The sequence below is a fragment of the Anolis carolinensis genome, chromosome 1 (genome assembly GCF_035594765.1).
Source record: "Anolis carolinensis isolate JA03-04 chromosome 1, rAnoCar3.1.pri, whole genome shotgun sequence".
NCBI lineage: Eukaryota > Metazoa > Chordata > Lepidosauria > Squamata > Dactyloidae > Anolis > Anolis carolinensis.
The window spans coordinates 175,616,887-175,632,416 of record NC_085841.1 but is presented as its reverse complement, the minus strand read 5'-3'; the positions used below and the strand labels follow the sequence as shown (position 1 = coordinate 175,632,416).

General features: G+C 39.3%; 1 protein-coding gene and 1 long non-coding RNA gene across 4 annotated transcripts in view; both read right to left on the bottom strand.

Annotated features, from left to right (window-relative positions):
- Positions 1 to 15,530, bottom strand: part of col6a3 (collagen type VI alpha 3 chain) — a 123,969-nt gene that overhangs the window by 74,611 nt on the left and 33,828 nt on the right. For all 3 annotated transcript variants that reach the window (XM_062959769.1, XM_008114626.3, XM_062959761.1), the window contains 6 exons: positions 14,257 to 14,859; positions 9,470 to 10,066; positions 5,801 to 6,400; positions 3,818 to 4,384; positions 2,210 to 2,827; positions 418 to 1,017 (listed from right to left, as the gene is read on the bottom strand). In XM_062959769.1, coding sequence (XP_062815839.1) covers positions 418 to 1,017; positions 2,210 to 2,827; positions 3,818 to 4,384; positions 5,801 to 6,400; positions 9,470 to 10,066; positions 14,257 to 14,859 — 3,585 coding nt within the window. The remainder of the gene's footprint in view (positions 1 to 417; positions 1,018 to 2,209; positions 2,828 to 3,817; positions 4,385 to 5,800; positions 6,401 to 9,469; positions 10,067 to 14,256; positions 14,860 to 15,530) is intronic.
- Positions 11,740 to 14,238, bottom strand: LOC134293145 (uncharacterized). Its single transcript, XR_010000166.1, has 2 exons — positions 12,810 to 14,238; positions 11,740 to 12,718 (listed from the first exon to the last, which is right to left on the bottom strand). It is a non-coding gene; the product is annotated as an uncharacterized LOC134293145 (long non-coding RNA).

Sequence of the window (15,530 nt, the reverse complement as noted above, 5' to 3'; positions counted from 1 at the left end):
GGGACAGAGAAGAATACTTCCCATCCTAAGTGTTTTTAGCCTTAAAGAACAGTTCAAATCTCAGTAACAGCTCACAAGACGATTGCTCACCCATGGTGGGAGCTCCCTCCTTCAGGCTCATTTCAATGATGGACGGGGACACATGATGGCTGGAAGTAGTTCACCATCATGTGATGGGCTCCATGCTTCTCGATCATTGAAATGAGCCTGAAATGTCCTTGGATGGGAAAATAAGTCAACATGATGAGGTTCTAAGATCAGGATTCTGTCATTCGGCACTGTTTGCTGTAAGATAGTCTACTTTAGAAACGTATGACAAGAAGCCAAACTAGAATTTTTACTAGGACAGTTGATGAGTGACAGAAAGGCAAAGATGGAGACATTATTTATACGAACAATAGCACAAATTACCCTTACCTGTCGGGCTACTGGTATCAGCAATGAGTCCTTGTATCTGCTGTGTTGTTAGCGTTGTAACAGGGCTTATCAATTGTTGTTCCAGAGTAGGAAGATCCTGGTAGGTTGACACCTGGAACACATACTGAGGACTAAGGGCTATTGTCTGCATTAGTTCTCGATCCACATTCTTTGCAATAGTCAATGGTGCCACACCAACTTGTTTGACTTGAATTGCTGGGTCTTCCACATCATCATCAGATGGGTGGGAAAAGAGGAGGATTAAAAATTGAGGTGCACCTTCTTCTATGCGACTTCCTGAGGGCCTTGTAAATATATTCTTTGACACATATTCAAGGGCAGAACCAAGGTTCACTTGTCTCCCTCCTTTGGGTTTTAGCCTTCTCACTGCATCTTGTACTTCTTCCTTGGTGGAATGTGCATTTAGCAGAAATGCAACCCTGGGGTCTTCACTGAACTGAATTACAGCTATTCGAGTATTATCAGAGCCCACATTCAAATTGCTAACAAGTCTCTCAATAAACTCACGGACAGAATTGAATTCAGGAACAGCATATTGGGAATCATCAATAAGGAATACAACATCTTTCTTTCCATCTCCTATTTAAAAAAAATGAAAAAAGAACTCTGCATGATACTAGTAAAAAGAACAACACTGGCAAATAAATAAAAATATACACAAACAAAAGAGTCTCTGAAACTATGCTCTGATGTCAATTTACATATTGTTGCTCTGCTTCAGTGATAAACAAAGAGGAATTCTATATGTCTACAAGCAATTAGAAAATATGAATTGTTTCTTGTACATTTGGAAGTACACAACATTTGAGTTATTATAAAATATATTTTTGTTGTCATCATTGCCTGGTGTGAGCATTCATTTGGTTAGAACTTTGAAAAGGGAACAAGATATTATATTGGTACCAATTTCCTTATACTTCATTCGGTGAGAATATTCATGGCCCTCAGTCTTCATTTTCTCACAATATATGTCAGCCTGAGACCACCACATGCTAGACCTGAGTCTAATGAAAGACATTAGGTATGCTAACATATATGCAAAGAGTAATCATTTGTACCTGCAAATGCATATGTGAAACATACATAGCAAGTTTGCTTTGTGCATCAGTTACAATACATGAAGAGCCCTTTACTTTAGAAATGTTCCCAAAATGTTCCCAAAACTCCTGCCTTGGACATATCTTAATCTAAATGTTACAGGATAGTGTCCACAGAATATCTTATTCTGTCTCCACTAACTTGATCTGGCAGATGCCTATAGTTATTCACTAAGCACTCATTATGTGCATCATTACAAGCAATCCTCAAGTTACAAACAAGATAGATTATGTAGATTTGTTCTGAAATTGAATTTGTATGAAAGTTGGAACAGGTACATTTTAAAAGTGTAACTCCTTACACTTGTGTGTGTGCGTGCGTGTATGCAAGTTTTGGGTAACATAGAGAAGGTTGAACACCTCTGTGGTGTTTGTTTTGCTATCTGTGCCCCTGTTCAGAAGATTTCACTTCACTTTCTGTCCCTGTGATAATTGGATTTTGGAAATGTTGGATTATCGTAGAAACAAAGATTAGTGACAAAGCTTCAGCTGAGACATCTTTTCCCCATTATAACTCTTTCAGGAGTGAATTTCCCTTCCAAGAGGTAAATCTTGTCAATTTCTGTTGTCCCACACCCATTCTTATCTATGAGTTTTGTAAGTCAGATGTTTGTAACTTGGGGACTGCCTGATTACAACAGATATATTAAGTAGTTAGGTTTTTTTCTTCTTACCTGGGCGAGGAAGTGGAACAGTTATTTCTGGAGTCAAAGCCTCTATTTCTGCCTTTGTCAGTCGAGTCACTCTTTCTGCTATGAGCTGCTGAATGCGGCCCAGTTCACTAACACCAGAAACAAAGACTGCAAATTCAGGAACAAAGGAAATTGTCTGCAACTGAGTGATATCTGCATTTCCAAATCCAATGCCCAAAGGCACTGCACCTCTTGTCTTCAGTTCCAAGGCTGGTCTTCTGACATCGTCCCTCGACCTTTCTGCAGTCAGCAAGATCACAAATTGTGGCACACCTTCCTGCACTCTGCTTCCAGCCTCTCTTGTGAATACATTGCCAATCAGGTAGTTAAGGGCAGCCCCTGTGTTAACGGCATAGCCTCCCATAGCAGTCATTCTCTGGACAGCCGTAATCACACTTGCTTTGTCTGAGTACTCATTCAGATTGAACTCTGTGTTGGCATCATTACTGTATTGAACCACAGCGACGCGGACTTTGCCAGGACCAACATCCAAACTATCAACCACTCTTTGCACAAAGGACTTCAGCTCTGGGAAACTACTCCTGGTGGCATCTGAACCATCTATCAGAAACACAACATCTTTCCTCTGAATTTCATCACCTGTTTAAAAATTGTGGAGGTCAGGAGAGAAAAAGACATGAAAGTTATAGTCACTTAAGACAAAAGGGGTCCATGGTGGCACAATGGATTAAACCTTTGTGCTGGCAGGACTGCTGACCGAAAGATCAGCAGTTCAAATCCAGGGAGTGGGATGAGCTCCCGTCTGTCAGCTCCAGGTTCTCATGTGGGGACATGAGAGAAATCTCCCACAAGAATGGTAAAACATTAAACTTCCGGGTGTCCCCTGGGCAACGTCCTTGCAGACAGCCAATTCTCTCACACCAGAAGCGACTTGCAGTTTCTCAAGTGGCTCCTGACACACCAAAATACAAACTTAAGACAGAAAAATATATCAAAGCACAGGTTTTTAGAGGGATTTCATTTTGGTTCTGCTTGGTTTAGCTAACACAAAACCGGGGTGGAGAGTTACAGAAGGAAAAAAAAGAAAAGGCAGTAGCACAATTAATGAAGAGAGGAAAGCCCTCAAAGCACACAAGAATCATGGAAACATTCAGATAGTGAAGGTACACAACATTCCTCTAATGCAGAGGTGTCAAACTTGTGACCCTCCAGATGTTTGGGTCTCCAATTCCCAGAAGCCCTGGCAAGTTTGTTGGATGGCCAACAATTCTGGGAACTGAGTCAAACATCTAGAAGGCCACAAGTTTGACACCACTGCTCTAATGAATCCAGGGCAACTGATCTCGAGGATGAGTCTCTTGAGCTGAGATGCATTAAGGTCTTTTTCTTGAGATCATCTGGATCCTATGTACTTTGAAGATCCCTCTTGCCTTTGTTTTCTACTCCCACAGTGTACTGCATATAAAATACTTTAGAAATATCTCTTATAAAGAAAGTCTAGGGCAGGGATGGGCGAGTTTTAAACCCTGCTTGTTGTTGAACTGGCAGTGTAGAAGTGAGGACCCTTCTAGACTGCCAACATTACAAAGACAAAGGAAAAAAGAAGGAAATTACAGCAGAAAAATATACCTGACTCTCTGATTTCAATGGTTTTCAGCAAGTTGACTATCTCAGGCTGTATTTCTCCAATTCGAGAAAGGGAGTCAGCATTTAGAATGAATTGAGGTGCAAAAACGATTCTTTCCAATTCTACAGGATCTGCAGTCCTGGATTTGATAACAAAAGTAGCAACACCAGCTTGTTTCAGCGCATTGGCAGGCTGATCCACATCATCACTTGATCTCCCAGCTGCAAGGAGCACCAGGAACTGTGGCACGCCTTCCTCGATCCTGCTTCCAGCCTGCCTCACAAAAACATCCCTCATTGCAGTTTCAAGTGCAGCACCAATGTTGAGTGACCGTCCTCCTTTTATCCTCATCTTTTTCACTCTCTGAAGGATTTCTTGCTTGGATGGGATGTCCTGAAAGTTGAATTCAACCTGAACGTTGTCACTAAACTGTGCCACAGCCACACGTGTGGCATCAGGCCCCAGGTTGAGGTCAGAAAGAACTCGAAGCAAAAATTCACGAACAGCTGGAAACTGACCCGCAAGGTTTGAGGAGCCATCAAACAAGAAAAAGATATCACTCTTGCTCTCTGGAATTAAGTGATAGGAAAATAGTTACAAAATTGCAGAGAAAAACAGGAATATATTTTTATTAGGAATAATTTTGGCCATGGCTTGTCTTTGATATTTTGAAAAAAGGAACAATGTTGGGCCTCCTAAAGTATTGATAGTATAGCCCAGAATTAATTACACTGGCCAACATACATCTAGTGCAGGTCCATCACTGTCAGATTCAGAAGCAGATGAAAGGGCCTCTCTCCACCCCAACTGCCACTGTCCTGACTGTGGATAGAGACAAGAATAGGTGGTATCTGTTGGAATTAATTCCTTACCACAATGCTATTATTATTACTACAAAATATAAAAACAGACACAATGATGTCTCCTAGGCAGCTGTCACCCTCTATTTCAAAATGAGGAACCCAATTTCAAATTGCAAAATATACAGTGCTGTATATTTCACAATGGCAAAACATTGCACAAAACTTACAAACTTTTTAATGAGTTGTCAATTTACCAAGTTTTACTAACCATTTTGAGCCAAAAAGCAAATCTAAAAAGTAACTTAACAAAAGGATTACATGTTGCAGGGTTGCCATCTTGCAAATGACTAAGGCCAGGGGCTGTTTTTTGCTGGGAGGGGCATCTAGCAATACTGCTTTGAAACCCTATACCCCACCCTTTCAAGAGGTAAGAGTTTCATTCATGGGTGGTTCATGGTGGCAGAGATATAGTCATTTCAAATTGGGTCCATCTTTTTGAAATACCCTGTATTACATGCTGCTGACTGGATCCCACGAACCTTTAGTGTTTTGTTATATTTATGTTAGTGATTTGCACTTCTGCTTTTACTTGATCTTTTTAAAGAACAATGGAAAAGTGAATGGGTAATAAGGGCATTTACTGTAATGAGAGGAGAATTTGTGCACTGTTATTATCTGAAAATTCATTTTGTTGGGTTTTAATCATACAATGAAATAAAACAACCAGAAAATTAACTTTTACAGTAACTAGGACTGTCCACAACTTTTGTATGGAGATTGCAACCTATGTTGACAGCTGTAACTTCTCAGGAAATGTCCACATGGTATAATCAACAAATAAACAAATAGTATGTCTAGAAATGTGTACAGCAGTATTTTTGTTCCTTGTATACCCCATATGTGTAAAATAGCACATGAGTGAAGCAGCCACCAGACTTCATTAAAAAAATTGTTTCACATAATATATGAGTGATGTTGTGCTCAATCACATATGAGAGCACATGAGAAATGCTTACTATGTATATAAAGGAGAAGCATGTTTCTGATTTTAAAAAAATTCTATGGTGTATAAAATGGCATTAGGTCATAGAGAAATGTGTACTTATTGCTCAAAACATGCTGGCAAGTTTTAAAAGAATAATTCTTATAGCCTAAAAACACGAAGTAAGGAGAGAAAATTACCTGTTGATGTGATTACAACTTCTTCCACATCTCCACTATAATATGTAGTCAGTGGCCTAATCATTTCCTGTGGCAAATTTGCTAGAGAACGGAATTCATTCCTAAAATATACTATTTGTGGATTAAAGGAAATTTGCTGAAGTTCTGCAGGGTCGGCATTTCTAACGCCAATGGAAAATGTCAGCACTCTTGCCCGCGCTAAGGCTCTGGCCGCCTCTTGGAATGAATCGACCGATGGTCCTGCTGTAAGGAAGACTAACACCTGCGGGACATTTTCATCTATTCTGCTCCCACCAGCTTTAGTGAAGTGATTTGAAAAGACAAAGTCTAGTGCAGAGCCAGTATTCAGCACTGAACCACCCAGCAGTTTCAGCCCACTCAGATGACTAAGTACTTCTGCCTTTGTTAGGAAAGAGTTTAAAAAGAATTCAGTTTTGGGATTCTCACTAAATTGTACTAAGCCGATTCGTATATCATCAATTCCAACATCAAGGGAGTTAACTAGATTCACAACAAGGTCCCGGACATATGGAAAGTTGGCATTTCCAACGTTGGCTGATCCATCCAAAAGAAAGATGATATCCCTTTTGTTTATCAGAACTGCAGTAGAGCACAGAAAATAACATGAGAGACATCACAAGAGAAAAAAACCACCAGTATTTATCATGTGTGCATACAACATTTGTGGTACACACATGCATACCTCATTGTTAGAGAAAATAGGAGCAGACAAAAGGAGGAGAAAGAGAAAGAGAGAAGAACTGGAGTGAGGGTCTAATAGCTTTCTGCATAATTGGTCAGAGCATATCTAACTGCAGTTTAAGATGTTTAAGTACCTCATCGGACAGGACTTTTTCCGGCATCATATCCCAGTTGAGCTCTAGATGATCCATGGAGCCCACTAGCTCCCATTTCCCAATGCAAGCATACTTCTGGCAGGGCGCCATGGGTCATCTAGAGTGGAGCCGGCATATACCGCCACGGCAGCAACATGAGAGGCATCCCATGTTATGCAGGAAGCAATAAGGGGAAGCCACAAAGCCTATGTTTCTCCCTATGGGATCAGCTTCCTGTCGGGCCAGGTGATGTGGAGCATGGGGTGATGGGTTCTCCGCGTCCCCCAATGACGGTTACCGGATTTGCTATGATAAGTGGCAATTCCAGCAACCCATGTGATAAGGTCAATACTTTGATACTTTTCTGGATGCTTTTTCAGTGAGCATAGCATTTTACCTTCTCTACAAACATTATAGGGGAGAGGGATTTTGTTCTGAGGAATGATTATACTCGAAATTATGGGTGAATCTCAGTTAGAAACAATCTGTATACATCTGGCAGTTCTTGATTTTCAGACCCATTTCAAGAAGCCAATGGAAATCATTCCAAATCACTGCAAAACTGGGCTGTAAAGACTATAAACATCCCCAGGGCCTCTGACTTTTCAGTAGTCCCCAACAAAGGATAGTTCCCTCCTAAGGGACATTGCATTTGCTGCCTTGTTCCTCTTGTATCCAAATGTCCTTCTGAGGACCCTTCCAAACAGGCCCAAAAATGCAGTACCTGTTGTTCTTTTATCTGAGGTGCTCAAACAACACCTCAGGTAAAAGCGAATTAGTTCAGAACAAAGCAGGGTTTACCTGCTTTGTTCTGAATTAATTAGATACCCTATTAAATCTGAGCTTTCCTGAAAGGCCCAGTTCTAATGAGATGTTGGGCCTGTGGGGACTCACCCTATGGTAGTTTCCAGGACTACCCAGAACTACCCTGGGGGTAAATCCCCATTTGCCATCTCACAACTTTTGGACTCCTAGAACCCAAAGGTATGAGATGGCACACAACCTCTTCCCCAAAACAATCCTTACATTTTAAAAAACTTACAGGGCACCATTATGGTGGTCCTTCCATCCTTCTGGCACCTAGAAATTACATGTCAGGAGGCAGGGGCTGTGGGGGGGGGGGGGAGTAAAATTGCTCTCCACCCCTCCCATCTCCTGGTGTGTTATTTCTATGTGCCAAGAGATTAGAAGGACCACCGTAATGGCAGCCCAATAAGTTTTTTAATTTAAAACTTGTTTTGGATGGCCTTTGGAGTGGCTGGGTGCCATCCTGATAGTTACCGGGGGGCATCTAGATACCCCATGGGAAAACCTGCTTTGGCAGGGTTTAAGTTATGTCTGGAAGCACCCTGAAATGTTTCAATGGGGCAAAAAAAGAAAATATATCTAGAAAGCTACAGCATGTTGTGGAACACTTATATCTGCAATTAATCAATGTTTTACCAGATCAGTTTTGTTTTGTGTCTCTTTCAAATCACATAATTATAACATTTTGATGTCACTTTAAATACAGTTGCTTCAGTTTATAAAATTCTGGGAAATTTTTCTGGAAGACACAGACAATTCCTAGAAGTTATCTTGGCAGGTGAGGAAATGGAAAAATCAGATGTGTGCACTATTTTTCAGTCACACAGCTGATGGATACAACCTGATATTCCTGAGACATGTTTAGTAGTAACTATAATGCAGGAAAAGACGTGTTTATTTCCATAATCTAGCATGGGGCGGGGGGTGAAAGAGAGCAGAGAAAAACAGAGGAAAGGAATGTGAGTAAATGAGAGTTCAAGAGAAGAAAAAAGAGAAGAGGAAAGTGGAATGTATTTTTCTTTCAAAGTGTAAGAACATTTAAGATCATTTTTAATTTAAAATTTAAAATAAAAATGTCACCACTGAAATATATCATGCAAGAAACATACATTTTGGAAACATACATAGAAACATATATATTGAAAAAAGGCTTAAGCGACAGATTTTTGTCTAGTCACCTTCATTCAGGATTAAGTAAGGGAAATCCTGCAAACTAGCACTTGAACTAGTGTTAATAATTATAGGATAAAACATCAAATTTACTGAATGAAACATCCAGAAAATTAGGCTTACAGGTCCCCATTTTGCTACCTAACACTGGGAAATGGTGCTGGTTTCTTTAAGTGTTCTTTAAGTGTTCATTTGACAAGTTTTATCCCAGATAAGTCCACGTATCAATTTCTGGATGTCTGGATTGGTAGGTAACAGAGCTGCCTATGGTTTGCTAGCGACATGATTCTCATTCCTTTTGCCTAAATCTCAAATTTGCCACAACTAGATTCTTGTGTAACTCAACAGATATGTAATACCATTGATTCAATGGGTCTATTCTAGTTCAGTCTAGCAACTGGATTTATTCCTTTATAAGAGTGAACTTGCCATTCATAGTTGAAATAAATTATGCAAGAAACCTATAGAGTTACACTAAAAAGCAGCTGGATTTAATTCCAGTAGCCAATGTTTTACTAATAAGATTTTATTGGTTTTTGTTATTGTGTTGAAAAGAGAGGATTCAAACTGAGGAAAATGCTGTATAAGTTAAACCAATTTAATCTTAACTATCATGTGAATGAAATCTCGTGAATTTACTCTGGAAGAATAATCCTTTTCACAATGATCGGAATAAAAAGCAAATAGTTAAACATGAGGAATAGAATATCTACCAATTTCAATTACCAAGGATGACATCTGTGTGATAATAGAAACTTTTACTGTGTGCTTGGCTTACAGCAAAAACATGAAGATGCTATAAATAATGGTCAAATTGCATTACATTTGAATACCTAAGTGAGAGAGTGCTGCTTACCATCCGTTGTTTCTGTAACGCTTCCAGAAAGTGTCCTTATGTGTGCCAAAACAGTGGGAAGAATCTGTGCTAGGGGTTGTACGCGGAATTCAGTGGGTGTGAAAACCAGGCCTGGTTCGAAGGCAATCTGCTCAAGTTCAGCACGGTCTGCATTTTGGGCTCCAATAGCAAGGACCATTATCCCTCCTCGTTTCAGTTCTTGCACTGGTTGGACAACATCATCTCTGGACTTACCACCAGTGACAAGTACCAACACTGGGAGGACACCTTCCTCAATCCTGCTTCCAACAGAACTGGTGAAGAAGGAGTTTTTAACTGTCCTCAGAGCAGCACCTGTATTAAGTACAGCTCCACCTGCTGGCCTTATTTTTCTAAGATTAGTAGAGATATCTTTTTTGTTTGGGTAGGTATTCAAATAGATTTCTGGTCTCACAGTATCTCCATATTGCGCAACTGCAACTTGTATGGCGTGTGGTCCAATTTCCAATCTGCTGATGATTTTTCCAATGAAGTCACGGATTGCATTAAAGGAGGCAGTTCCCAAAGCTGTTGTGCCATCTATCAGGAAGACTACGTCCTTCCTATTGACTTCAACAACTGCAAGCAACAATATACATACATACAATCAGTGGGATTCTTCATTAACAATGATAATCAATTCTTTATCCATATATACCTTCTGAGGTTATAGAGAATGTTTCTGATCTTGGAAAGGGTTTCCTTTCGAATGCCAAGCACTTCCAAGCTCTACAATGTGTCTTCTGTTATGTACTTTGTATATGCTGCATTATCTTGAATCCTATTATAGGTCAGATATATTACATTACATCTATCATTCCTATTCATCCCCCCGCTTCCCTTTCTTTAGTATGGTCAGTATTTTATAGTATTATCTTATATAATTTATCTGTAAGATTTATACAGAACAACTTGGGCTAATTTGGAAGACGTCCCTCTGGACAAGCATCTTGATTCCAGCAGAGATCAGCCAGGAGCTGACATGTAGGATGTCAGGAAGTCAACAATCCTCTAGCACATGGTATTCTGAACAAATTTCTGAATTTCTATAACACTATCTCTGGACCTCCTCCCCTTTTATACTGGAACTGTCTCTCATCCACAACTCTGTATTTTTTTCTAAATGAAACACACTACTCTCCTTCACCCATTGTTTGACCATTATTGAATCTATGCTCCATCACTGCTATTAAAATATAAAATTCCCTTTGTACTTTTTCTTGAGATACCAATCCACTTCCATGTACATAATCTCCTGCCTTGTTATAACCATTCCCCAGGCATTTTGCCAGACAAATTCTCATACTTTACTGTTCTCCCACACTCCAGTTTGAATCCTTTTTCCTGGCATCACACTGGCTTTGCAGCCACAGTATGCATGGACACTTAGGCCCCTTCTACACTGCTATATAATCCAGTTCAAAGCAGATAAACCGGATTTTATATGGCAGTGTAGAAGTTCAGTGGATGCTCAGATCCGCAAACACCTCAAAGCTTGAATGTAATTTTGGAATAACTTTCATGTTCACATTTGATAAAGAAAAATAATAATGTGGTGCAGGAGATGATAATGCTACATTACAAGCAGAATTAACTCTTTAGGCATCAAAGATGAATACTGGTATTTGAGGTTCAGTATCAGATACTATACACAAGGACATAACGAACAATATCACAAGAGTAATCTTGAAGCAGGAAGCACCAATGTAGTGAATATTATGCTAGGATCCATTCCCACTATACAATTATAGACCTATGAGTTCACTTTCAATAGCATGGTTGCTTATCCAAAGGAATCTTGCGATTTCCAATTTGGCTACAGGCGCCAGAGGATTCCAAATTCCTTTCCCTAAACTAGCAATCCCAGGATTTCATATAACAGGGCCAAAGCAATTAAAATGGAATCAGAGTACTGTGATTATTAAGTGTGAATGGATCTCTTGTCTTGAATAAGGCAAGTATGAGTCCAGATCTGTGAAACTAAGTCTTAAAGCATTAAAAAATCAATTTTAGACCAGTCACTTTTCTCCATATCACTGACTTCGCAGAGTTGTTATGGGGCTAAAATATTTGTGGAAACTATTGATCACACCCCAACTTCCTCAGAAGAATGATGAAATGGAAGATGTCTATCATTATAATTACCCGTCCTTTTCTTTTTCAGTAAGCCACTCCAAGTCCCTTTGGGAGATGGGGCAGGATATAAATAAAATTTCGTTCATCCATTCAATACTTTATTCATATAGTTATGAGTGTTTGTCACCAAGCAAAGAATAAATGCTGAACAGAGTTATATGCTTGATAATCATTAGGGCTAATCTTTCATGTCCAGTAATGACGAATGACTGGTGAATAGCATCATGTGATCCTACTATCAAAATGTTATCAAATTTTAAAAATCTATGAACACGATTATTGGTGAAGATCCTGCATCACATTGATGCAATTCTCTGTGGTTGGCTCCTTCCTTGGACACACAACATCAGCTGGTCTTAAACAGGAAAGGAGAAGGGTCTGTTCTCTCCTCCTCACCAATACAGAACTGGGATTGCCCAGAAATCAGTTTGCTATCTCAATGGCAACAGTATCATAATTGTCCTGCTCTCTCTCCATCCCTTATATCTGGACATGCTCCATTGAAAATGAGTATCATTCACTGCTCAGATTCACATCATTATTCAAGAAATACAACAAGAAACTACATTTTAATTAATTATGTATTGATGCAGTGATTTAAACGAGTCTCTATCTATTTGATCTGAAGAAATGTATCGTTTTTCTTAATTAAAATCCATGAATTCTAATTTGCAATTCCTTTGCATGACTGAGGCAATTTCAGAAATGTAGTTCATATCTCAAAATTTAAAACATCATTAAGAACTGAAGAAAGTAATTTTTCTCCAAAAATCAATCTATTTGCTTCTTTGTAATTTGTAATTGTCTTCTCCAACTGAATTATATTGGCATGATGTTTGAATGTCCCATTATAGATATATTTTCATTGTAAATCCAACACAAGTTAATCTAATGAATTCTCTTCTTCAACCCACAAACTTCCTGAACTCTGTCTGGGCAGAAGAGCCTGAAGCAACTGAATGTAAGAGACTGACAGCTCCACTCATTAACTATAAAAATGTAACGTTGATACTGAGATGGAAAACTGTTGAAAGTAGGGAAATATTCAAGTGCACTTGCTTATGTGATTACCATTATCTACCTGTGTATAATGTCCTCATCACGACGATCCTGAGGGTGCCTGCCCAGAGGCCGTGGGTACCTGTTGCCCCACACCCTGCACTGTCCTGGCTCCCCCCCCCCCCACCTCATCACATGTTAACACACATACACATTCACACATGCATATTAACACACACACATATTCACACACGCATGCCCACATATACCCTTTTACTTTTAGGGCAAATATATAGACAGCAAATTAGTCTGCCCCTGTTCCTTATATTTGGGCCTTTGAGATAAATTTTTCATGACTTGGTTGCTAGCATTACATGTTCTCACCTGGGGCCCTTTCATACTACACAGTTTGAACACTATAGACCATTGAATCATAGAATAATAGAGTTGGAATACACCACAGGGGCTATCTAGTCCAGATTGTGCAGGAAAAGCATAATTCCCCTTTTACTGCAATGGAAATCTTGGTATTTGAAGTATGGGTAGAAGCACCAAAGAAGAAATCTCTGGCTGCAGATTCTAATGCCTCCACAACCCAAAATATACAGTAGCTACACTACATGATATGAATCATGTGATATAACATGAGCTTTAAAGGGACTGCACACATGGCCAATATGTTTCCAATCTAAGTTCAGGGTGCTTCTGATCGCTTTCAAATAGCAAGTTGTCATTAATTGTTTTTAACATGGGAGGAGCACCATTTGGATTTTTTCTTGCACCAACCAAGAGTCTTTATTTCTTGCTCCCCTTTTTGTTTTTCTCTGATTACAGAGTCAATTGTTTGTATGCACATTTCATATATACATACTGTTTTTTGAAATTATTATAAGCAACCAACACAAGGATCCATCTACATGAGCTTTTTTGTCCACCAGTGACTCTGTTACATATGATAGATCAGAGCTTTCCAAACTTTTCATGTTGGTGACACAATTTTTAGATGTGCATCTTTTCATGACATTGTAATTCAGTTTTACTAACAAGCTGGGGGTTAAACCAATCCCTTATAAGATTATATATATAATCTCTTCTATAGCCATTCCATGTGGTTAATCACAAACATCATTGTGATCAAATTTTTTCTTAATTGAAAACTGTAGTGATTAAACATCTCCTGAGGTTTTCAAACAGAGACCGGATAGTCATCCAGGGGTGCTTTGACTGTGTCTTCCTGTCTAGCTGAAGATGTTTGAACTTGGAGGTCTCATTGACTCTTGTAAAGTGTATTCATCTCTGGAGGTTTAGAAATGAGACTGGATGGTTATCTGTTGTGAGGGCTTGGACTGCCTTCCTGCATGACTGAAGGGGGTTAGGACTGGAGCTGCTACTACTGCCGCAGTTGCTCATGCTTGTGCTTCCAGGGCAACCAACATGCCTCTTGTCTTGTGGGGGTAGGATGGAGCATTTTTTATGCAACACACTGGGGGGCAATAGTTGACACACCAGTATGTCATGACACACAGTTTGGAAAGCTCTGCTCTAGGTCCTCTAACTGTTAAAAGTACTATGAAACTAATCCAAATCCCTCAAAATAAGTAGCTGCATGAAATATATTTTTTTTAAATACATACCTTCTGTAAAAACGGTTGGGGTATCTAACAAAATGAATCTTTGGGCCACTCCAACAATATTTGGCAGTAAGAGGTCTTCAAGGTCGCCAAGGTTACGGGTGTCCAGGATGGTAAACACGAAGCTTCCATCAGTAGCAATTTGCTGAAGCTCTACATTGTCAGCATTTTTGACCCCAATGCTAAATGAGAATACACCAGCTTGCTTCATGGCCAGGACCCCTTCTCTAATGTCATCACTAGACTCACTGGAACTTATCAGTACTAAGACCTGGGGGACGTGTTCCTCTATCCTGCTACCTCCTGAACGATTAAAGTGGTTTTGTACCACAAATTCAAGGGCTTCCCCAATGTTAGCCTCCTCGCCCCCGGGAAAGCTAAGGGCCTTCACTGCCTCGAGAACATCGGCTTTTCGGGTGTGGCTGTTCAAGAAGAAAGCAGTCCTGGATTGATCACTATATGTCACCACCCCAACGCGTATGGACTCAGATCCAACTGAGAGTCTTTCAATTACATTTGCAACGAAATCACGAACGGTTGCGAAAATGACAGGGCCGATGTTGTTTGATCCATCAATAAGGAAAATAATGTCAGCAGATTCTTGTGCTTGAAAAAAAGAGAAATGCAACAGGTGAAAGCATTAAACAAAGTGATATCATGCAAGTTGAACAATGTTCTGACATGTTTCTTTGGAAGCCAGCAAGAAACATGATTATGAAAGAACAAAACATGTGATGGTCAATGTCATGTAATTTGCCTGCAATTTCTGCATTCTGATTGAATATGAACTACCAGCTCACTTATTTATATATACATATGCATATCTGGCAGTGTATTTGAAAGAATTTCTGCTCAGAATTCTATTTTGGGCATCTTCTCACACTGAATTTTATATTATATCACAGTCTCATTCCCGTATCTTCATGCACCATAAAATATAATATGGGTCAGTATTATACATGATAAGTGTATCACATATGGCATGTCTTTTGCAGATGCGATTTTGTTTGAGAGCCAACATACAATTGAAACATCGTAAGGAAACATTTTCAGGTGCATAGAGCCTGAAAATTCCCAATAGTAAACTAACAGTATAAGGCAAAATTTGAAATATATCAAACTTAAATGGCATATTTTTATTTAAACAGGATGTAGTATTAGAATGCATTTGCCTCTCCCTCTAAACATATATCCTATATACAGACATTTAAAATTCATTTTCTAGGTCAATAGCTAGATCGATAGTCCACTGTATCAAAAGAATTTAGAATAGATTT